We start from the raw sequence: 25,939 nt of genomic DNA, 5'->3' as shown, positions 1-25,939 counted from the left end.
ACACCTACAAGCACACACGACTCAACACAGGATACACACGCACACACACGTGACACACATACACACCTACAAGCACACACGAATCAACACAGGATACACACGCACACACACGTGCCACACATACACACACGACTCAACACAGGATACACACACACATACACACACGTGCCACACATACACACACACGACTCAACACAGGATACACACGCACACACACGTGACACACATACACACCTACAAGCACACACGAATCAACACAGGATACACACGCACACACACGTGCCACACATACACACACGACTCAACACAGGATACACACACACATACACACACGTACCACACATACACACCTACAAGCATACACGACTCAACACAAGATACATACAAACATACACACACGTGCCACAACATAGTAAAAACGCACATTTACAAACACGTACTACCCTGAACAGACTGTCGGAGCAAGTGCTGTTAGCGAGCACCTATTAAGGCCGGCACGGCACACGAGGGGTGGGGTGGCCAGAACCACTACACACCGCACCAGGTATTCATTTGAAGCTGAGTCGACCTAGGCGAGGCCCAGGACCGGTTCACTGTTGGTCCGTGAGCGGGGATCGAACTTGGCGCGCTGGATTTCGAACGCAGCGCGCGAACCACTGCACTACCGCTCCCCGACCATACATAAAAAGATCCCCCGTATAGCCTTAACAGACTGTAGGGGCAAGTGCTGTTAGCGAGCACCTATGAAGGCCGGAACGGTACACGAGGGGGTGGGTGGCCAGCACCACGCCCGACCGCCTTTGTCACCCTAGTGGCAATGTTTACACACTGCACCAGGTATTCATTTGAGGCTGAGTCGACCTAGGGGAGGCCCGGGACCTGTTCGGATAATCGTCACTGGTGTTTGCCGTGAGCGGGAATCGAACTCGTATCACTTGGGTTCATAGCACAGCGCGCTAACCGCTACACTATCGCTCCCCTATTCACGTCACATGCGTACACACATACATACATACACACCTAATACATACGTAATGGGTGGGAGGGGGGGGGGTAAGAGTGATGGGGGTGGAGGGGGCAGAGAGGAAGCAGAGGGAGAGGGAGGAGGTCACAACTCTGCCTCCTTTCCTGCCCCTCCCTCTCTCCCTCCCTCCCTCCTCCTCCCTTCCCCCTCCATCACTCCCTTCCCCGTGTCTCTTGCCCCCTCTCTCTCCCTCTCCTCTGTAGCTGATCCACGTCGTACCAGATAGACTACAGCGGAACGGAGCATAGCTTCCTTTGTCATAATGAAAGGACTAAGCATTTAAAACTCGACTGCTGTACAAATTTACTTGTGCAGAGTGCCTTTGGTGTACATTATATGGGTCGGTATATAATACATCGACGGTGTGTGTGCGTCTGACTATGTATATTCGGTGTGACGTAGCAAGCCTATACGTGTGTGCGCGTATCCGGGGAGACAAAGGCGGTCGGGGCTGGTCTTGAACTCCCACCCCATCGTGCGTCGCGCCGCCCGTCAGAGGTGCTCGCTAACATCGCTTGCCCTAAAACCATACGAGGCTTATCCGGGGGACCTTTGTAATTTTTCGTCTTTGTCCGTGTCCGTGCGCGTGCTCTGCGAACAGCACTTGCCCCCAGCAAGCCCGTGCCGCCTGCACGGTGGGTCATCTGTGCGCGCGCGCGTGGCTTGTCCCCGGAGTTCGACTCGAGACTCACTCCTCACGTGAGTGGCGCGTGGCTGTACGAACCCCGGCGTTGATCCCCGGCTCTTACAGCCGCCGTCGCCAGACACCCCAATGGCCCTGGCGGGTGAAGTATGGTCAAAGACAACTCCGGAACGATGGACGGCCGGGAAAAGAGAGGGGCGGGGGGGGGGAACTTTAACCAGCGGTGGATTAACTGGCAAAGACGAGAGGGGTTTGTCACGTTCAGCAGACGTTACGTTTATGAGTTCTATCTCTTACCTATTATATTATCTGTCATTATTAATAGAATTACTACTACATCACCCGTGCAATGCCCATGTCGTGTGCACGCCTCGCTTGAATGAACGCGCATCGTAGAATCGCGTTGTCAGTCACACGTGGACTGCCGCCCCGATAGGCAAAACTTAAAATACCTCTCGCACAAAGTTGTACTGCACTCGGTACGTTCCGCGGATAGCCCTCGCAAACGAAGCTGCAGCCCACCTCAAGACATGTTTGCATCGCTTGAAATGCTGTACAGTGGCGTAAGTAACGCGAGTACATACGCGCGTACGTGTGCTTTGATTACCCGCATACCGATGTTGTCCAGCCGTGTTGCACCCCAGCGACGATTGTGCCCAGTGATCAACGTACGAACGTTCCCTTCGGCTGCGGTGTACAAACTTGGATAAATAAAAATGTAAACATGTGTAAGCAGCGCCGCGTGCGGTTTTTAAAGTTTAATATATATACGACAGGCGGGGGAAAGGTCATTTGCATGTGCTGGGAAGAAGGCCCATTGCCCGAAACGTCGATTACTTTATACATTATTTTGTCTTGTTAATGAATTACCATTTTTGTCACGTCAAAAACACTTAATTTTTTAATACATTACCCGTGACGTACGAATTATTTGGTGATGTTGCAACTACTGCTGCGTTGGCAGCAGTGCGCAAGCGACATTAACAACCACAACACAAACAAACTGAACACACTCGTCAATAGTATATATATTTTTACTTTTTATTAAAACGCTGCGGCTCTGAAAAGTAAAAAAAAAAAAACAACGTTTCAGGAAATGGCCCTTCTTCATGGCACATCGATAGAGAGGTCAGCGAGATGGATTGTTCAGGTGCCAATTTAAAATCGCTCATCTGGAAATACCCTTTAAAAAGATCGACTGTACAGGTGTGTATATATATTATCGGGGCTCCAGAGTTGTATATGTTGTAGCCTCCAACTACTATTCACCTCGTGTCTCTATCTGTGTGCTATGATGAAGGGCCGTTGCCCGAAACGTCGTTTATGATTGTTTTTATCCTAAGGCGACAGTGTTACTGACGATTGTCTTGGATACCCCTTATTGATGAGGATAAGTTGAAAGGATAATGTGTGATTGTAACCACTGTGGCGACGCGGCACTGCTCACAAGTACATGTGTACCAACCTGCTTTAACTGCTGCTGATAATGATGTAATACTACAGAATCATCATCATCATCAGCCATGGTCAATCCACTGCTGGATGAAGGACTCCCCAAGCAGCGTCCACCTCTCACAATCCTTGGATGCAACAATGCATCATCACATCATCATACGATTGCACTACATGAAATTAATACAATATCAATACTAATATCACTACTACATTGTGATTATGCTGGTGGATACTTCTAAATATTACATACCCGCACCACCACCACCATCATTGTCGTCGTTTGAATCCACATTCTGTAAACTATATAACAGCAGCACTTGCATTAATAGCAATTGCAATCTAGCGCTGGATAATGGCCTCCCCTTTGCCGTATCGGTCGACCGGGGATTGTTTGACTATTCTTCACCTCGCTGGAAAGTTGGGGCTCAAGTTTTAGCCATGGCCGGGAATCGAACCGAGGCCGGGCGGGTTTATAGTGGAGGGCATTAACCACTACGCCACTGCTCCACCCCATGTATAAGGTATATCTATAGAAATTAAAACGATGTATTCACATTAACACGGAGACTTTTGCGACCTATATCCATAATAAGGGTTTTTTTGGGGGGGCTAGATCGCATACATATAAATGTGTCGTGAAATCCACCACCACTCGACAGCCTATTAGTAAGGTTCGTCACGTATTGGCACGTTTTGTTTACGTGGAGAACCTTGGTCATCGGCTGTGTCGGGTGGCGGCGGGTTTAACGACACATTCATATTTACGCGATCTAACTTACACAAAAACCAACCCCATCTATTATGGATATGTATTCACATGTAATTGTAAAACACGAATTAATTGAATGTGGTCAAGTATCCCATTGCAAGACTCTCCTTGAGAAGGAGTATTGAGACTCGTTGATGATTTTCCCGGGCAAGATAAAGAACGTGATTAGAAATGGGGTGGGTGGGGAGCGGTGGCGTAGTGGTTAGCGCACCGCACTATGAACACGCCCGAGTTCGATTCCCGGGTGAGGCGAACGTTACGTTATATTTTTATTATTTTTATTTTATTATTTCCCTTCAACGTGACTTTACCGAAAGAACCAACAATATGAATCCCTGCAGTCACGAAAGCTTTAAATAGAAATTGAACGTTACGTTGTTAGGGTGCTAGCAGCGAACCATCGTTCGATGACGCAGTGAATATAAACGTCAATATCTCGTTTTTAGTTATTATTTAAAAAAAGTAATTTGTGTATTTGAATTGTGGCTTGAAGAAGGGTCATTGCCCGAAACGTCGCGCGGTATATATGTGTCCCCTTTTATGACCACAGAGTGTCATTGAGGAGTGTGTTAAGTTTATACTCGAAGTTTGATCTCTCTATATTCTGTGCCTACATACTGCACAGGTCATTGCGGGTTCATATTTGCTTTGGCTTCGTTTACTTTGGCCACAGCTAAAACAGAGTTAGACGAAGTAGAAGAATAATAACCCTCTATCGGTCCAGAGATGCTCATTTTCGACGGGGTTCCTGGTGACAGCAACAACAACAACAACATCATCGACAACAAATAAACCCGCGATAAACACAGCCACCACTAACCAGCGCCAAGAACAACAGCGAGTCGGTGAACTTGCGAACGGCACGACCTCGGCGTCGACATCCACGCTTGCAGCCGGCACACGGAAGGGCACGAAGAGGCTGTCCGAACGCATCTCCGTGATACACGCACGACACGTACAACCACACGAGGGTAAGTACAAAGTAGCACCGTGGTCGCTAGGATTGTGAGAAGAACGACACGTGGATTGAAAGCCACACACACACACATTGTACAAACTTTAAAGTCGACCGAGCAGAGCGACCGGTTGGTTGCACCGAAGCGGCTCAAAGTAGGGCACGCGTGGGAAGGAAGGTTTAAGAATCCAAATATTTTCACTCCGTTATGCCAGATATTGGGGCAACGCCACGCGTGTTGATAGCGGGGTGACAGGGGGCTGATAATGAGCTGATAGGGATCTGATAGGTGGATGATAGGTGGATGATAGGGGTCTGATAGGGGGCTGATAGGGGGATGATAGGGGTCTGATAGGGGTCTTATAGGGGTCTGATAGGGGGCTGATAGGGGTCTGATAGGGGTCTGATAGGGGTCTGATAGGGGGCTGATAGGGGTCTGATAGGGGTCTGATAGAGGTCTGATAGGGGTCTGATAGGGGTCTGATAGGGGGCTGATAGGGGTCTGATAGGGGTCTGATAGGGGTCTGATAGGGGTCTGATAGGGGTCTGATAGGTGGATGATAGTGTGTTGATGTTGGGCTGATGGGGGGCTGATGTTGGGCTGATGGGGGGCTGATAGGTGGATGATAGTGTGTTGATGGCGGGCTGATAGGGGGCTGATGGGGGCTGATAGGGGGCTGATAGGGGGCTGATGGGGGGCTGATAGGGGGCTGATGGGGGGCTGATGGGGGGCTGATGGGGCGGTGATAGGGGGCTGATGGGGGGCTGATGGGGGGTTGATAGGGGGCTGATAGGGGGCTGATGGGGGGTTGATAGGGGGCTGATAGGGGGCTGATGGGGGGCTGATAGGGGGCTGATGGGGGGCTGATGGGGGGCTGATGGGGCGCTGATGGGGCGCTGATAGGGGGCTGATGGGGGGCTGATGGGTGAGGCGGCCCCTATCACTCGGTAACGGTGTAATCCAGGGGCCGGGGATTCGCGAATGTGCCAACTACTGCGCCACCGCTCCAATTCTCACACCCAACCACTGCGCTATGCGAACTGTTTATCAATATACGGGGTGGCCCAAATGTCAGGACACAGAATTATTATATTTATTATTACAAATCACATCGGGTTACTTCATTTAGTTTGAACAAATGTTCAAACTTGACTTCCGTGAACATTAATGCATGATGCGTGCATTCTCTTTTAAAATGAATTTAGGACTTAAAAAAAAAAATATATATATTACAGGTGTGACATTTGAACATTCATCACTTATTGTTTTGTCTCAATGAATTCCCAGGGGTCTTCTTGGTCGAGTCATGTAAACGACGAATTGTCGGTGACCACACGGGGAAGAAGAGGTAGCGGAGGAGGAGGAGAAGAAGAGGAATACATAGATATTACTCATGATAAACATTCGATACAATATTAACGTAAAATATTAACAATAAAAAATATATTGAAAATAAATTAAATAACCCTGTGTGTCCTAATTTGTGGTCCACCCTGTATTTACATGTGAGCGCGTGTGTGTGTGTATGCGCGCGTGTGCGTGTGTGTTTGTCTTTGTATGTGTGTGCGTGTGTGGGTGCGTGTGTGTGTGTGCGTGTGTGTGTGCGTGTGTGTGCGCGTGTGTGTGTGTGTGTGTGCGTGTGTGTGTGCGTGTGTGTGCATGTGTGCGTGTGTACGTGTATGTGTGTGCGTGCGTGCGTGTGTGTATTTGCGTGTGTGCGTGTGTGTGTGTGCGCGTGTGTGCGTGTGTGCGTGTATGTGTGTGTGCGTGTGTGCGCGTGTATGTATGTGTGTGTACGCGTGTGTGTGTGCTCACATCATCTGCACTCCGTATCGGTCGGCTTTAATTGCACGCACGCTTTATTACTTTTTATTGTATTAAAGGCAAAGTGTTGGAGAATATCGAGGTGCTGGGTTGTGTCGTGAAACGTGTCGTCTGTCGGACTTGTTTCGCACACTGCACGTAGCCAGCCGCGCTGATCGGAGGTGCCTCAATATCGCAGAGAATGTAGGCAGGCAGGTAGGTGACGAAACGCCGTACTCGAATTGTAAATGTGGGTTTACTCGGCAACACACCGGCGTGCTGTTCTTGTAAGGAATTTGAATGTTTTGTTTACGTAACAAAACTTACTAGTTGGTTGTGTCGGGTGGTGGCGGGTTTAACGACACATTTATATATTTACGCGATCTAACCCAAAAAGAAACTCTATTGTGGATACTTATAAACTGTCGAATCGATAAAAAAAATCATATTTTCCTGTACGCAGGCTGGTATGTGTATATATATATAAGTGGGATGTAAAAAACAATTGAATTATAATTCACATTGTCTCGTGACAGATTCATGAAATAGTCTGTGCGTGTTATGCTCACATTGGTTTAAAATTAGTATTTAACTACTCGATTGAGGATATTTAATATCAAGCTGATTTGCGCGTGAAACTTAAAACACGGGAGGTTCGTGTGAGATGGAAGGTGGGTTTGGAGAGGGCCTTCATCCAGCAGTAGATCGACCATGCCTGATGATGACGATACTGATTAGGATTATTGAACATGGGGTTATTTAGTCAACTTTTGAAAGTAACAAAAGTTAATGGGTTTTTTTTATTTCCCTTAACATACGTTTCCACTTTGCAATATCATCTCGTGATGCTATCTGTTACACATAACCCTTCTTGCAATGTGGTCTCGATTCATGACTGTATACCTGAATAGACACACGCGGACACGCAAAGATCCCCCGTATAGCCTTAGCATACTTTTGGAGCAAGTGCTTTTAGCGAGCACCTATGATAGCCAACACGGCACACGAGGGGGTGGGTTTGCCACCGACAATGACAAACATCCCCCGTATAGCCTTAACAGACCTTTGGGGCAAGTGCTGTTAGCGAGCACCTATGAAGGCCGACACGGCACACGAGGGGTTGGTCGGCCAGCGCCACGCCCGACCGCCTTTGTCTCCCCAGTGGCGATGTTTACCACACCGCACCAGGTATTCATTCGAGAGTGAGCTCGCCACAAACACGCAGATGTACGTGCATACCGGCGTACCTTAACCTGTGATGTGGACAGACAAACACAGACACAACGGCAGCATTGTACGCACACACACACACACAAGAGAGATAAGATGCGCCATGTGCACGACTTACACGACTTCTCGGCTGCGTGCTGGAAGCAAACAACCTATTCAGGCGGGAACGAGATCCCCTCTGAAGGCGATTGGTGTGGCCAGGAACAATCCCGACCGCCTTTGTCTCCCCCAGTGCCGATGTGGTGCACACCGCTGCAGGTCACTCGTTTAAGGCTGAGTCTACCTAGGGGACGCCCAGGACCGGTTTAAGATATTCGCCAGCGATGCTGGCCGTGGACATAAATGACCGTATACCGATGAGCGCGGTTGGCTACGTACGGCGCGAAAGAAGTTCAACGTAGATAGGCACAGGAGAAGCGTGGTTGTAGGCGGCCAAGCGATGTATGGTTTATTCACACAAATACGCAGTCTTGCATACGCCGAGCGCATATAGTACAGGAAACTACAAGGTTGAACGCGTATTAGCCGAATAATATGTACGCCTTGAAAACATATACATACACACACACGCGCGCGCATACGAACAGCATTGCACACAAAGACAAAGATCCCCCGTGTAGCCTTTAACAGACTGTAGGGGCAAGTGCTGTTAGCGAGCACCTATGAAGGCCGGCACGGCACACGAGGGGGTGAGCGGCCAACAGCACGCGCACACACTCACACAGACACGTGTGTTATCTGGAGAACACGCGTGTAATGACATACAGAGTTACACGTGTTCACACTCTGTACATACATACACGCGCACATATAGAAAAATGAACGTGTTAACCAATATTCTTTGTACACAAATCGCACACACAGACACACACACACACGTCAGATACATAGAGAAATACAAACGTTTGATGAGCCATATACCATTCATGCACAAAGACACACGCACAAGCACAAACACAAATTCGCACGCACATGCATTCACACATGTTGGCTGATTATAATCTGTTGTGTATGTGTGCGTATGTTCACAAACAGACACACAAACAACAGCATTACAGATACCCCGTGTATCTGTAATGTTGCAACACATCAACAGACTGTTGGGGCAAGTGCTGTTAGCGAGCGCCTATGAAGGCCGGCACGGCGCACGAGGGGGTGAGTGACCAGCACCACGCCCGGCCGCTTTTGTCTCCCGAGCATCGGTGTTGACACACCGCGCCAGGTACTCATTCAACGTTGAGTCGACCTAGGGGAAGCCCAGGGAACCGTACAAGATGATCGTCATTTGGTGTTGGCCGTGAGTGGGAATTGGAAGCAATCACAATTGACCGTGTTCGTTGGCACTGTGCGCTAGCGACTGCCCCCACCGCTCCTCGCAGACACAATTGCGCATAGGCGGACATACATGCAGGCATACACAATGCAACACAAATGCGTGCTGGATGCATCACATGCACACGCACACGCCGAGAGACACAACCAGCTTCACAAACGCCCGCACAAAGAGACGCGTGTTCACCGAATAACGCGCGCATGCATATACACAGCATTACAAAGACAAAGATCTCCCGTATAGCCTTAACAGACTGTAGGGGCAAGTGCTGTTAGCGAGCACCTATGAAGGCCGGCACGGCACACGAGTGGTGGGTGGCCAGCACCACGCCCGGCCGCCTTTATCTCCCTAGTGGCGATGTTTACACATCGCACCAGGTACTCATTTGAGGATGAGTCGACCTTTGGGGAGGCCCAAGATCGGTTCAGATAATCGTCGCTGGGTGTTGGCCGTGAGCGAGAATCGAACCCGGGTCGCCAGGTTCGTAGCGTAGCGCGCTAACCGCTACACCGCCGCTCCCCAATTGCATTACAAACACACAACACACACACAACACACACACAAACACGCGCGCGGTAGCGTGTTAACGCGAACACAATTATACAAAGAGCATTAACACAAAGGCGCGCACGCGTATCGGCTGAATACAGTAGACACACACGTGCACAAAGATAAAGATCCCTCCCCTTCACCATATAGGCTGCACAAACAGATGGGGCAAGTGCTGTGAGAGTCTCGTTAGCCGGGACGGCGCACGCTCGCCTAAGTGTGGGCCAGAAATCACGGCCGTCCGCCTTTGTCTTTCCAGTGTTGACGCTTACAAACTCATTGATTAAGAACTGTTTTTGTGTGTGTAGTGTTGTGTGTCCTTACCCCCCGCACCGAACTGATTAGCGCGATTGGCTACGTACGGTGCGAAAGAAGTTTAAACATGCATCCGCACACTTGACTGTGAACCCGGAGTTCGATTCCTGGCCACGGCTAACATCAGTGGCGAGCGATGGCCGACGCGGCCGTGATGCTCTCCTTTCACTCAGCCGCGACGACCATTGTGGTGAAGTATGGCCAAACATACGGACGTACGCACGCACGAAGCAGGTACTCATTTTAAGAGCCGAGTCAAGTTCAAGTTGATGTCGTGTAACCATTGCGGGAAACTCAAGAGACAAAGGATGAGTCTCGTTTTGCAAGAGCGGCCTGCGTCGCAACATTTGTCAACAACAACAAAACCGATCTGAACAAATTGAAATGTGAACACGGTCACGAGGATGGTTGAAATCTGCGCCAAAAAAATAAAAATAGCCAAGCAAGGGCATCGCCGCCGCATCGGACGTCAAAAAAAACATTGCCACAAAACGTCGCCCGACGTTAAATAGTCAATTCCCGACAGCGTAAATAATACGTTTTACGTAGAATAAGTTTCGTAAAAATTAAAAATAATTTTAGCGATCGCAGTACACACAATAATTTCGGGTTGCAGAAATATTAAACGGACACAGTCTAACCAGTTCGCGAATCCATGAATAGACGATGAGATGCCGTGGATTTGCTCTCCGCCACACCGGTGCGCTGTACTAGTAACGAATTGGCACGTTCTGTTTAATGTGTCAAACCTTCCTAATTGGCTGTGTCGGGTGGTGGCGGGTTTCACGACACAGAGAAAGCCCCTACGTGTATTATGGATGATATCGGCCGCCAAAGACCACCGCGTGTTATAAACAGGCAAGGATATAACCGCTCCGATAATCCAGCGGTCCGCGTTTCCTCCCCGTGACCCGCGATGCAGTCGGACCTGAGGTGCCGTGCTGGATTCCTCCCCCGTAACCCCAAGCACATCGCCTCGGCGGCGTTCGCGAACGAATTCAAATGAAATTCACGTGCACATGTTCTGTTAATTAAACTTGAATTACGTATTACTGTCGTCGTGATTTATTTTTCAAAGCACTACGCATTGCAAACAAACAAAAACTATATAAGGCCTCCGGGCTTTGAACTATGTAAAGAGTTTAAACATCGGAGTTTCAGATAGATGAGATGGACAGGCAAGGCGGAGGCCCGAGTCTGGCTCCGATCACCACCGCCACCACCACCGATGTTCGCCGTAGCCCGGGAATCGAACTCGTACGGTCAGGTCCGTGTCGCGCCGCACACGCATGCAACACACGCGGCAAGACACGCGCACAACACACGCACGCACACAGACAAAGACCCCCCCCCCCCCACCCCCGTGTAGCCTTAACAGACTGTTGGGGCAAATGCTGTTAGCGAGCACCTATGAAGGCCAGAACGGCACACGAGGAGGTGGGCGGCCAACACCACGCGCTCACACTCACACACACAGACACGTGTGTTATCTGGATAACATGCGTGTAATCACATACAGAGTTACATACACGTGTTCACACTCTGTACATACATACATACACACGCAGATATAGAAAAATGCACGTGTTAACCAATATTTTTTGTACACAAATCGCACACACAGCACCTATGAAGGTCGGCACGGCATAAGAGGGTGGGTGGGTGGTCAGCACCACGCCCGGCCTCCCTTTGTCACGATCGTGGCGGTGTTTACAACACCGCAACCAGGTACCCATTGGAGGCTGAGTCGACTTATCGGAGGCCCAGGACCGGTTCAGATAATCGTCTCTGGTTGCTTGCCGTGAGCGAGAATCGAACTCGGGTCGTCGTGCTTTTAGTGCAGACCGCAAACCGCTACACTACCGCTCACAAACACACCCACACACCTGGACAACACGTAACCCACACACCTGGACAACATGTGACCCACACACCTCTACAACACGTGACCCACACATCTCTACAACACGTGACCCACACACCTGGACAACACGTAACCCACACACCTGTACAACACGTGACCCACACACCTCTACAACACGTGACCCACACACCTCTACAACACGTGACCCACACACCTGTACAACACGTAACCCACACACTTGTACAACACGTGACCCACACACCTCTACAACACGTGACCCACACACTTCTATAACACGTGACCCACACACCTCTACAACACGTGACCCACACACCTCTACAACACGTGACCCATACACCTGTGCAACACGTGACCCACACACCTCTACAACACGTGACCCACACACCTCTACAAAACGTGACCCACACACCTCCACCACACGTGACCCACACACCTCTATACCACGTGACCCACACACCTCTACAACACGTGACCCACACACCTCTACAACACGCAACCCACACACCTCTACAACACGTGACCCACACACCTCTACAACACGTGACCCACACACCTCTACAACACGTGACCCACACACCTCTACAACACGTGACCCACACACCTCTACAACACGTGACCCACACACCTCTACAACACGTAACCCACACACCTGTACAACACGTGACCCACACACCTGTACAACACGTGACCCACACACCTGTACAACACGTGACCCACACACCTCTACAACACGTAACCCACACACCTCTACAACACGTAACTCACACACCTCTACAACACGTGACCCACACACCTCTACAACACGTGACCCACACACCTCTACAACACGTGACCCACACACCTGTACAACACGTGACCCACACACCTCTACAACACGTAACCCACACACCTCTACAACACGTAACTCACACAACTCTACAACACGTGACCCACACACCTCTACAACACGTGACCCACACACCTCTACAACACGTGACCCACACACCTCTACAACACGTGACCCACACACCTGTACAACACGTGACCCACACACCTCTACAACACGTGACCCACACACCTCTACAACACGTGACCCACACACCTCTACAACACGTGACCCACACACCTGTACAACACGTGACCCACACACCTCTACAACACGTGACCCACACACGTCTACAACACGTGACCCACACACGTCTACAACACGTGACCCACACACCTGTACAACACGTGACCCACACACCTCTACAACACGCAGCCCACACACCTCTACAACACGTGACTCACACACCTCTACAACACGTGACCCACACACGTCTACAACACGCAACCCACACACCTCTACAACACGTGACCCACACACCTCTACAACACGTGACCCACACACCTCTACAACACGTGACCCACACACCTCTACACCACGTGACCCACACACCTCTACAACACGTGACCCACACACCTCTACACCACGTGACCCACACACCTCTACAACACGTGACCCACACACCTCTACACCACGTGACCCACACACCTGTACAACACGTAACCCACACACCTCTACACCACGTGACCCACACACCTCTACAACACGTGACCCACACACCTCTACAACACGCAAACAAAAGACAAATACCCCCCCCCCCTCCCATATATCCTGAACAAACTATTGGGGCGAGTGCTATTAGCGAGCACCTATGAAGGTCAGAACAGCACACGAGGGGGTGGCTGGCCGACACCACGCCCGGCCCCCTTTGTCTCCCGAGTGGCGATGTTTACACAACGCACCAGCTACTCGTTTAACGCTGGGTCGATCTATGCACAAATACAAAGATGCCCCGTGTAGCCTTAACAGACTGTTGGGGCAAGTGCTGTTAGCGAGCACCTATGAAGGCCGGGACGGCACGCGAGGGATGGCCAGCACCACGCCCGGCCACCGCACCAGGTATCCATTCGAGGCTGAGTCTACCTACACGCGCACGTACACACACAGAGAACACAGAACACGCATAAACAAAGGCGGCAGGCAGCAACGACCGCCAAAAAAAATTACACGACAAACCGCGTCTCATTGTTTAAACCCACCCATCACATCTCGTCCCAAACTCCTCTTTGGCAATTTAGCATTCCTTCCACGGCCCGCTAACCCCAAACCCTCTACCCCCCCCCCCCCCAGCTTCATCGCCCTCCACCTTACCTCCCACCCACCCACCCACCCCTACCCACCCCCCGAAGAAAGGTAGATCCAAGTGAAACATCCTGAAGATTTTCACGTCTGCGCGTCAATAGCCAATTTGCATATCACGGGGCGGTGGTGGTGGTGGTCGGGGTGACAGCGAAGCCAGGCTAGTGGCTGCAGTTGCTTGTCCACATCACCCCCCCCACCACCACCCACCGACTCCACCCAGCCTCCACCCACCACCCCACCCCCCACACCGCCGCACACTCAACCCACAGCGCCCCCACCACTAAACCACTCCATCCTGCCTCCAGACACACACTCTGCAAGAGGCACCTCCTCCCCAAAAACCTCAAGACCCACACCACCCCACCCACCACCACCACCACCCCCCACCCACCCCCCCACGTCGCGTTAAAAAGGAAAAACCCGTGGCTGGGTCTTGCTCGAATGCCGGACTCGACTGGGCTATGACTTCGGCATTGGTGCTGCACCCGGGTCTGGGGGAGCGCGTCATGTTCCTTTACGACAACGGCGCCTTGGACGGCATCGGCAAGGGGACGCTGCAGCAAGACAGCATGGCGCCCGCGAACGCTGGACAGACGGGTTAGTGTGTCGTGGGGTGTGGTGTGTGTGTGGTGTGTGTGTGTTTCAGTGGGGGAGCGGTAATGTAGCGGGTAGCGCGCTGCGCTATGAACGCTTGCGACCAGGGATCGATTCCCGCTCACGGCCAACACCAGTGACGATTATCTGAACCGCTCGTGGGCCTCCCCTAGGTCGACTCAGCCTGAAATGAGTACCTGGTGCAGTGTGTGAACATCGCCACTGGGGAGACAAAGGCGGTCGGGCGTGGTGCTGGCCACCCACCCCCTCGTGTACCGTTCTGGCCTTCATAGGTGCTCGCTAACAGCACTTGCCCCTATAGTCTGTTAAGACTATACGGGGGATCTTTTTTGTATTGTGTGTGTGTCGTGGTGTGTGTGTGTGTGTAGTGGTGTGTGTGTGTTTGTGTGCTATGAACCTGGCGACCCGGTTCGATTCCCGCTCACGACCGACACCGGTGACGATTATCTGAACCGGTCCTGGGCTTCCTCTAGGTCGACTAAGTGTCAAATGAGTACCTGGTGCGATGTGTAAACATCGCCACTAGGGGAGACAAAGGCGGCCGGGCGTGGTGTTGGCCACCCACCACCTCGTGTGCCGTGCCGGCCTTCATAGGTGCTCGCTAACAGCACTTGCCCCTGCAGTCTGTTAAGGCTATACGGGGGATCTTTGTCTTTGTTTGGTGTATGGTATGTGTGTGTCGTGTGTGGTGGGGTGTGTGGTAGTGTGGTGTGTGTGTGGTGGTGTGTGTGTGTGGTGTGTGTGTGTGGTGTGTGTGTGTGGTGGTGTGTGTGTGATGGTGTGTGGGGAGCGGTGGTGTAGCGGTCAACGCTCTGCGCTACGAACCTATAGACCCAGGTTCGATTCCCGCTCATGGCCAACCCCAGTGGCCATTATCCTAACCCGTCCTGGGCCTCCCCCAGGTCGACTCAGCCTCAAATGAGTACCTGGTGTGCGGTGTGTATACATTGCCACTGGAGAGACAAAGGCGGCCGGGCGTAGAGCTGGCCACACCCTTTGCGTGCCTCTGCGGCCTTCATAGGTGCTCGCTAACAGCACTTGCCCCAACAGTCTGTTAAGGCTATACGGGGATCTTTGTCTTGGGGGGTGTGTGTGTGTCGTGGTATGTGTACTAGTTGTGGCGTGAGTGTGTTGTGGTGTGTGTACTAGTTGTGTGTGTGGTGCTGTGTGTTGCGGCAAGAGTGCTATTAACGAGCACCTACGAAGGCCGACACGGCACACGAGGGATGTGGGTGGCCAGTACAACAACAGTCTGTTACAGTCTACACTGGCGGATCTTTGTGCGTGTGTTGGGTGCGTGTGAGCGTTTGCGTGTTGGTTGCGGGTGTGTGGTGTATGAGGAACGGTGGCGCAGTGGTTAGCGCTACGCCGCGCTACGAACCCGGCTTACCCGAGTTAGATTCCCGCTCACGGCCAGCAACTAGTTACGATTATCTGAACCGGTCCTGGGCCTCGCCTAAGTCGACTCGGCCTCAAATGAGTACCTGGCGCGGTGTGTAAACATCGTCACTGGAGAGACAAAGGTGGTCGGGCGTGGTTCTGGCCAACCACCCCCTCGTGTGCCGTTCCGGCCTTCAAACGTTCTCGCTAACAGCACTTGCCCCAACAGTCTGTTAAGGCTATACGGGGGATATTTGTCCTACTGGACATGTGAAAGAGCTTCACATGTTCATCGGATTTCTCCAGGATAAATAAAGATTCTGATTCTGCGCGTATGGTGTTGGGGGAGCCGTGGCGCAGTGGTTAGCGCGCTGCGATTCAACGAATCCATCAAGGGCCAAGTTCGATTGCACCTCCCCCCCTAGGTCGGCTCAGCCTTAAATGTGTGACCCGGTGCGGTGAAAAAGGGCGGCCGGGAGTGATAGCAAGGAGCGCCTTCATCGGTGCTACTCCCTAACAAAACTTGCCCCAACAGTCTGTACGGGGGGATCTTTGTCTTTGTGTTTTATACATAGGTGGGGAGTAGTGGCGCAGTGGTTAGCGCACTGCGCTCTGAATTCCAGAAAAGCCCGAGTTGGAGTCTCGCTTACGCTCTTGCCAATATATCGGACGTCATTTGAAGCGACGATCTAAACCAGTTCCTGAAATCGACTGAAATGAGTGGCCTGGTGCGATTTTTTCTAAAATATCCGCACCGGGGGAGACAAAGGCGGTCGGCAATGCGTGGTTCTGGCCAGGCCAATGCCTCCCTTTGTGCGCCCCATGATAGACGCCATCCTCTGATCGGTTCTCGCAGCAGTCACTTGCCCTAAACTCCCGTGCCGGCTACGCTGATTATCTTCATATTATTCACAAAAAACTAAAAAGACAAAGATCCCCCGTATAGCCTTAACAGACTGTAGGGGCAAGTGCTGTTAGCGAGCACCTAAGAAGGCCGGAACGGTACGCGAGGGGGTGGGTGGCCAGCACCACGCCCGACCGCCTTTGTCTCCCCAGTGGCGATGTTTACTCACCACACCAGGTACTTATTTCAGGCTGAGTCGACCTAGGGGAGGCCCAGGACCGGTTCAGATAATCGTGTATTGGCCGTGAGCGGGAATCGAACCCGGATCGCCAGGTTCATAGCGCAGCGCGCTAACCGCTGCACTACCGCTCCCCACACACACACACGTGTGTGTATCGTGTGTGTGCGCGAGAGAGATTGATTGCATGTACAGTACTGTACGCACGATGGGGGGGTGGTAATGATTGCATCGATTGTGATCATGCGTCGTCGACGTCGTGGTTCATTCGCGCTTGTCCCGTGATTATCGTGATCTATACAATCATGAAGAGGCCGCTGATGATTGCATCTAGACATCGTCTTCGTATCTTCGGACAGCATCGTCATCATCGCAAACGGCACGCGTCATCATCTCGATAAAATTTGAACGCGAGCCAAGAAGGAACATCGCGGATACTCGCCGCTGTTGCGTGACAGTCTCCAAATAAATTATAATATTACCTCCATAATAATCATCATCAATATTGTCATTATCATTGCGTGCTGTGGCATCGCCACAGCATCGTGTACAACACCACCATCATCATCATCATCCTATCGATGACTTTGTCATTGCACCATCATTATCAGCATCGTTACCAACATCATCATCCGCATGCCTTCTACGTGGCTGGACTACTACACGCATCGCGTGCGCTTCAAAAGATCACAGAACACAGCCACCGTCAGCATCACGAGCACTGCATCGTCATCATCATCAATCTGCATCGCCGAGTTCTCTTAGCAGCGCGACTCCACCGCTCCCCACAATGCGCACACGTGTTCGTGTGTGCGCATTCGGTAACACAAAAACAAAGATCACCCGTGTAGCCTTGACATACTGTAGAGGGGCAAGTCGTGTTAGCGAGCACCTATGAATGCCGGGCACGGCACACGAGGGGGTGGGTGGCCAACGCCACGCCCGGCCGCCTTTGTCTCCCCAGTGGCGATGTTTGCGCACGGCACCAGGTTACTCGTTTGAGGCGACCTCGGGGAGGCCCACGACCGGTTCAGATAGTCGTCGCTGGTGTTGGCCGTGAGCACGTGTACACACACGCACGCACACACGCACGTGTACACGTGGCACACAATCCACCATTAAACACGTAGCAGACTTTCGCGACCAATATCGTCCACAATAGAGGTTGTTTTGGTGAGATCGCGAAAATATAAAAACGTCGCACTCGGAGTGTAAATGCTGTGGCTTGGTTCTCCAACACACCGTTTAGTGCTGTACTAGTGACGAATTGGCCACGTTCTATATACGTAACAACCCATACTAGTTGACTGTGTCGGGTGGTGGCGGGTTTAACGACACACGCGATCTAACCCAACACAGACCTCTAATATTGACAACTCACCATACATCCATCCGCGCGCGCGCGCGTACACTATCGTATCATCATCAATCAAATCACCCACTACCGCCACGTGTGTGTGTCTCACCCCCCTCCCCCCCCCATCGCTTGACAGACGGCGTGAAGACCTCCTCCTCGTGCCCACCTTGCCAGGCCCCGCAAGGTTCCCCGACGGCCGCCACCCTCGGCTACGGCTACCCCTTCGGCGCGAGCGGCTACTACGGCTGCCGCGTGGGTCACGGAATGGGCGCCCACGTGAAAGCGACCTGCGGATCGGCGGCGCAGACGGCGGCCGCGAGCCTCGCCTCGGGCTACGGGCCGCACTCGCTCGTCGACAAATACGTGCAGGACGTCTCCGTGGGACTACAACCGAGCAACGGCGTCGGCTCATCCGTTGCTGCTGGAGGCGGCGGCGTCGGTGGTGGCGGCGGCGGCGGTGGTATCGGTGGTGGTGGAGGCGGTGTCGTTGGTGGTGGTGGTGGTATTGGTGGAGGCGGTGTGGGTGATGATTACACGAGCGGGCGTGCAGCTAAAGACTTCGCCTTCTACCCCAGCTACGGCAGCGCTTATCACCACCACCACCACCATCATCAGCACATGCCGGGCTACTTAGACATGCCCGTGGTGCCGCACGCGTCGCTCGCCCCGCCGAGCGAAGGTCGCCACGACCCCATCCTTCACCACGGAATGGACGGATACCACCATCAGCCGTGGGCGCTGCCCAATGGATGGAACGGGCAAATGTACTGCGCCAAGGAGCAGAGTCAGCTGTCACACCTGTGGAAGTCGCCGCTCGCAGGTGAGGTCGGAGTGAGTGCGAGTGGCTGTGAGCGGCGTGGGTGTGTGTGTCTGTGTGTGTGTGTACACGGGTGTGTCTGTGTGTGTACACGGGTGTCTGTGTGTGTGTACAAGGGTGAGTGTCTGTGTGTGTGTACACGGGTAAGGGTCTGTGTGTGTGTGCACGGGTGTCTCTGTGTGTGTGTGTATACGGGTGTCTGTGTGTGTGTGTACACGGGTGTCTGTGTGTGTGTACACGGGTGTCTGTGTGTGTGTGTACACGGGTGAGTGTCTGTGTGTGTGTGTACACGGGTGTCTGTGTGTGTGTACACGGGTGTCTGGGTGAGTATCTGTGTACATGGATAAGGGTTTGTGTGTGTACACGGGTGTCTGTGTGTACACGGGTAAGGGTCTGTGTGTGTGTGTGTAGACGGGTGAGTGGCTATGTGTGTGTGTACACGTGTGTGTCTGTGTGTACAAGGGTGTCTGTGTGTGTGTGTGTACACGGGTGAGTATCTGTGTGTGTGTACACGGGTGTATGTGTGTGTACACGGGTGTGTGTCTGTGTGTGTGTGTGTACACGGGTGTCTGTGTGTGAGTGTACAAGGGTGGGGGAGCGGTGGTGCAGCGGTTAGCACGCTACGCTACGAACCTGGCGACCCGGGTTTGATTCCCGCTCACGGCCAACACCAGTGCCGATTATCTGAATCGGTACCGGGCCTTCCCTAGGTCGACTTGGCCTCAAATGAGTACCTGGTTGGGTGTGTAAAATCATCGCCACTTGGGAGACAAAGACGGCCGGGCGTGGTGTTGGCCACCCACCCCCTCGGGTGCAGTGCCGAGTTTTGTCTTTTGGAGGTGTGAGTGTGCAGGGGAGTGTGTGTCGGTGTTGTACACGTTCGCGTTGTAGAGGTCTGCGTGTGCATACGTACCTGCTGTCATGTGCAAAAATCACCACTGGGGAGACAAAGGCGGCCGGGCGTGGTGTGGGCCAACCCCCACCCCCTCGTGTGCCGTTTCGGCCTTTATAGGTGCTGCTCGCTAACAGCACTTGCCCCTACAGTCTGTTGAGGCTACACGGGGGGATCTTTTTCGTTTGTCTTTGGGCGCGTGTGTGTGTGTGTTGTGTCTGTGGGGGAGCGATGGTGCAAGCGGTTAGAGCGCTGCGTTATGAACCCGGCGTCCCAAGTTCAATTCCCGCTCACGGCCATCAACATCAGTGACGATTATCTGAATTGGTGCTGGGCCTCCCCTCGGTCGACTGGGTCTCACATGAGTACCTGGTGCGGTGTGTAAACATCGCCACTGGGGAGACAAAGGCGGTCGGGCGCGGTGCCGGACACCCACCCCCCTCGTGTGCCGTGCCGGCCTTCGTAGGTGCTACTCGCTAATAGGACTTGCCCCAACAGTGTGTTAGGGCTATTTGGGGGATCTTTGTCTTTGCGTGTGGATGTGTGTATTTGCGTCAGGGAGTTGTTTGTTTATCTCTGTGTGTGTGTGAGCGAGTGTGTGTTGTCTTTTATATACGCGTTTGTAAACGTTGTGTTTTTGTTGTATGTGTGTGTGTGGTATACTGCATTGTGTGTTTGTATATGCGTGAGGATGGGCTGTGTTTATGTATTTGGGTGTACGTGTGTGTTTGCGTGTTCGTGGGGAGCGGTGGCGCAGCGGTTAGCGCGCTGCGCTACGAACCCAGCGGCCCGAGTTCGATTTTCGCTCACGATCAACACCGGTGGTGACGATTACCTGAACCGGTCCTGGGCGTCCCCCTAGGTCGACTCGGCCTCAAATGAGTACCTGGTGTGGTGTGTAAAATTATCGCCACTGGGGAGACAAAGACGGCCGGGCGTGGTGCTGACCACCCACCCTCTCGTGTGCCGTGCCGGCCTTCGTAGGTGCTCGCTAACAGCACTTGCCCCAACAGTCTGTTACAGGCTACACGGGGGGAGCTGTGTTTTTGTCTGTTTCGTACGTGGATAATAAATACGTGTTGCGAGTTATATGTGTGTAGCAACACGTGTGCGTGTAGCGATGCGTGTGTGTGTGTATTATGTGTGCTTTAGTATGCTTTGCGTGAAATGCGCATGTTTTATAATTATTCATGTAAAATACATAGTCTTGTATATTGTTTACACTTTTCTGTTTACAATTGCATATTACATACACACACACCTGTGGCTATTACGCATGCTAATTTATGTACACACACACAAAGTTGTATAACGTCCGTGCGATTTATTTATACATTGTGTATATTGTATATATAAGGTTCGTAATTATTGTGTACACACGGCATACAAACGAGTGTAATATTGTGTGTATCTACATATATATGTACACACCGCGTGTAAATTGTTAATGAAATTGGTATGTATATGTGGAATATATATTAAGCGAGTGTATATATTATGTACAGCCTGTATGTACACAACACTACACACATAGTGTACATCAATGCCATGTGCTCATTGCGTATTATAATCCGTATGTAATCGTTACGTGCATATCTAACAAGTACATACATATATGTGTACATTCACAGAGTTTCATATTCTTGGTTATTTCGGTAAAGTCACGTAGAAGGGAAATAATAAGATAATAAAAATAAAACAATACATTTCTCACGACGTTTCGATTGCAACACAAGAAATCATCGTCAGGTGTGAAAACCACAGCAAGAAATGTTTTGAAAAAAGTGGAGCGTGTGTGTGTGTATATATATAGTTGTGTGTGTGTATATAAAAAGATCCCCCATATAGCCTTAGCAGACTGTAGGGGCAAGTGCTGTTAGCGAGCACCTATGAAGGCCGCAACGGTACACGAGGGGGTGGGTGGCCAGCACCACGCCCGACCGCCTTTGTCTCCCTAGTGGTGATGTTTACACACCGCAGCAGGTACTAATTTGAGGCTGAGTCGACCTAGAGGAGGCCCAGGACCGGTTCAGATAATCGTCACTGATGTTGGCCGTGAGCGGGAATCGAACCCGGGTCGCCGGGTTCATAGCGCAGCGCACTAACCGCTACACCACCGCTCCCCATATACACACACACACACACGCAACTGTAATGATGCAATGTAATTTGTGTGTACGTATCAAAGACGTCCACACGCATGGTGCGTGCAGATTGTACGCACTGTGTGAATGTGTACGTGCACGCTCACTCTCGTGTTGTAACGGTGGCATTCGTGAGTGTGCACACAATCAATTCCACAGGTAAATACGCGAACCGTGCGCATGCAGTCGATGTGTGCGGTATACGCACGGTACCGATAACCGTATTAAACAAAACAAAAACCGGTTAATACCGGTTACCGGTTTGGCCCCCACATGTAGAAATACTGTGCAGCTTCCAAAACACGTCTAAATCGGGGCTCGTTCATCCAAAATAACAAGGAGAAACATTTGCTTCGAATTCGGCACAACAACAACAACAACAGAAACTACAATATTGATAGAGCCTCAACGTATGCGATCACAGGACGCTACTTAATAACGTCAAACCGTACGTGCGGGTTTTTTTTGCGTGCAATTGCTATCTTATTAAGAAGGGCACGCGCGCAACAATGATTTGCAATACCGCGTCACGAATCGTTGTTGAGCTTGTTTTAGATTATCGAAAATAATTAGGAGGGGGAGGGGGGGGGCGTTGTGGTTGATGTTTTTGTTTTGTTACTTTGCAAATGGAGCTGTCGGGAGCTTCGAAGCAGTCCGCGTTAAAAGAGCCGCGTGATGCCGACCCTTGCGCAAGGCAATTACCCACCCCCCCCCTCCGGCTCCGCTCGGCTATCACGAAATCACACCGCGTGTCCCTTTACACCCAATTCACGCCGGCTGCGTTCATATAATTAAAATGCACGATGGAGCTCAGTGCGCGTGCGTGTGTACACGCGTTCCACGTGCGCGTGCGCAAACGCCACGTGTTCCGCGCGACGCCAGACCGCGTGACTTGCTTGGCGCGTCACGTGGGAAAGAGTTGAACAATCATCGGGCGCGCGCGGCGTGGAACGAGTCCGCGTGTATTTGAAGGCGGCGAGTTATGGTGAACCCTCGTCGGTTCGAGTATTAAACGGAAAAACGAGGCGAAAGTAAGCCACGCGGTTTGAATTGTTCGCAGAATAGCAAGGATTACAATTATTTAAAAAATGCAAAAATTCAACTTTAAAAAAGTAACCATCGGTTTCTCGACTTTTGAAACGGGTAAATAAATTCCTGAAACCGGTTCAACTTCATTACCGGTTTTAGTTTAAGGTTCCTCTACTTTTATGGATCGTTCTTTCTGCGCGTGCCCCCAACACAGACGTAGTAAGCATGTACGCGTGTGTGTGCGTCTTGCACACGTAATTCTACATATCAAATACGTACACGCTTAACGTATCAGACACATACACACTCATGAGTATCGTGTCTGTGCGTATACATATCTAATGTAAACAATAATAAACTATCTACATAGACACGCGCATACTTTTCAAGGTAATCGGGTATCCGATGCAATACTCCGTAAGATTTAACCGATGTCGAAAATGTATTTAAATCAATACGTAAAAATCCAGTACATGGTCTTCAACACACCATACATGTTCTAGATTTGAAGCTTTCGTGATTGCAATAATTCATACTCTTAGGTTTTTTCGGTAAAGTCACGTAGGTAAAAATAAAAATAATAGAAATAATAAAAGAAATAAAATGATAAATCACGACGTTTCGGAGGCAACACAAGTCTCCGTCATCAGGTGTGACGGTCCCACCTAAGAGTATACACCTTACATGGTGTAAGACCATAATACCCATATTGTATGGTACACTTAAACAAACGTACGACTATCGTATGCAACTTATGTAATTTTTACTTATATATACTTGATCTATTTTAGGTATTTTTATTAATTAGTAATTTCCTTTTACTTTCGTTGTGTTGAATTGTTTGTTGTTGCAACTTTCTGCCCCCCCCGCCCCCCACTGCACATCTGTGAAAAATAGCTTCATAGCTCATCGGATTTCTCCAGGATAAATAAAGATTGTGAGTCTGCATACCGGTGCTTGGGTGCGTATCGTTTTATTGAATAAATATATCGGATAAAATTGCCTTTGAGAATATTGACTCAAAATTATTATTATTATTATTATATTTCATCATCAGCATCTATCATCATCAGGCATGATAAATCCACTGCTGGATGAATAACGGCTGTCTTCGCAAGAAGGCCCGCGAGATGATGATCATTTATTTTTGTTCACTAAAAATATATAATTGTGTCTCTGACAAAAAGAAAACGCAAAACAAGCTTGTGTTTAATTTAATCCGGATATATAGCTACAGCTGATCAGTTAATTAACATGGCGGAGGGAGATAATTTCCAGTACAAAGACAAAGATCCCCCCGTATAGCCTACACAGACATTTGGGGCAAGTGCTGTTCGCGAGCACCTATGAAAGCCAGCACGGCACGCATTTAATAGGACACGCACACAGCCACTTGTGAATTTATCTCCTTATAGGATTTCTATTGTTACGAATATTACATTTAAAGTTAGAACATCAAGTATTATTTGCAAGGCCCCTTTTATCAATCACACGCTGGATGATACGCTTCCCTCCCCTCGTCCTCCTCTCCACGCCGTGTCACATCATGGAGGGTTATTTGACCATACTTCACCACACTTGACAATGCGGTTTGTTGCCGAAGGATGTGGTGGAGGAGTGGAGACGGTGGGGTGGTGAGCGCGACCATCACCCATTCAGCTGTCACTTCGCCACCGATGTTAGCCACGGCTGAGACTCGAACAGAGGCTGCTGGATTTTAACTTGTTACCGATTTTTTCTCTCTCTCTCTCAGCGCGTTGTTGCTAACCACTGCGCCACCGCTCGCCCGCTCGTTCCTTCGTGTACACTCTACGGGGTGTGTGTGTGTGGTTTTGTTGTTTCGTTTTATTACCGTCGAACTTATTATCAAGTCGTAGTGCACGTGTAAATATGTACTTCCCACTTGCTTTATCAGAGCTTCCCTAGCAATCGTACACATGGGGGGGGGGGGGGGCAGGCGCGCACACGCGCCCACGTGCTCGGCACATGCGTCGCCGTGACTTGGCTCAAACCATCGCCCCCAGTCTGCGCGCGCGCGTGCACGTGCGCGCGTTCGCCTACGACTCGCTCGCACCGCGAAAACAACGCGTTTCCCTCCGAGCAGATTTCCATTGCGTAAAGCGAGCACCCATCGCCACGTCTCCGCCACCGCTCCACCACATTCCCAGCCCCCCCCCCCCCCGTCGCTGATGATTTCACGACATGATGTAACACGTGCGCGCGTCGGAGGAGCGGCGGTGCTGTGGTTGGGGCGCGCCGTGCTGTATCAATGCGCTTCTATCAATTGTCTTCTATGAATTACCTTCGATAAATTATCTTCTAGCAATTATCTGCTAGCAATTATCTTTTATCAATTCCGCAAGCCCTCTCCCCCCCCCCCCCCCATGAGTTCGATACCCGGCCATTGGCTTGCCACCGCTGGCGAGCAATATCCTAGCCGGTACCAAGCTCGTCTTCACCGAGCCGTCGCTGCTGACCCAGAATGGTGAAGTAT

General features: G+C 51.1%; 1 protein-coding gene across 1 annotated transcript in view; it reads left to right on the top strand.

Moving 5' to 3' along the window:
• Window positions 1-14,590: 14,590 nt before the first annotated feature.
• Window positions 14,591-25,939, top strand: part of LOC133349704 (homeobox protein Hox-A13a-like) — a 39,787-nt gene continuing 28,438 nt past the window's right edge. The window contains exons 1-2 of the mRNA XM_061563381.1: window positions 14,591-14,726; window positions 18,700-19,383. Coding sequence (XP_061419365.1) covers window positions 14,591-14,726; window positions 18,700-19,383 — 820 coding nt within the window. The remainder of the gene's footprint in view (window positions 14,727-18,699; window positions 19,384-25,939) is intronic.

This window comes from Lethenteron reissneri, chromosome 31 (genome assembly GCF_015708825.2).
Source record: "Lethenteron reissneri isolate LAM-NWPU_2019-01 chromosome 31, ASM1570882v1, whole genome shotgun sequence".
Classification (NCBI taxonomy): domain Eukaryota; kingdom Metazoa; phylum Chordata; class Hyperoartia; order Petromyzontiformes; family Petromyzontidae; genus Lethenteron; species Lethenteron reissneri.
The sequence above is the reverse complement of the archived record's forward strand: the minus strand, read 5'-3'. Positions and strand labels throughout refer to the sequence as shown.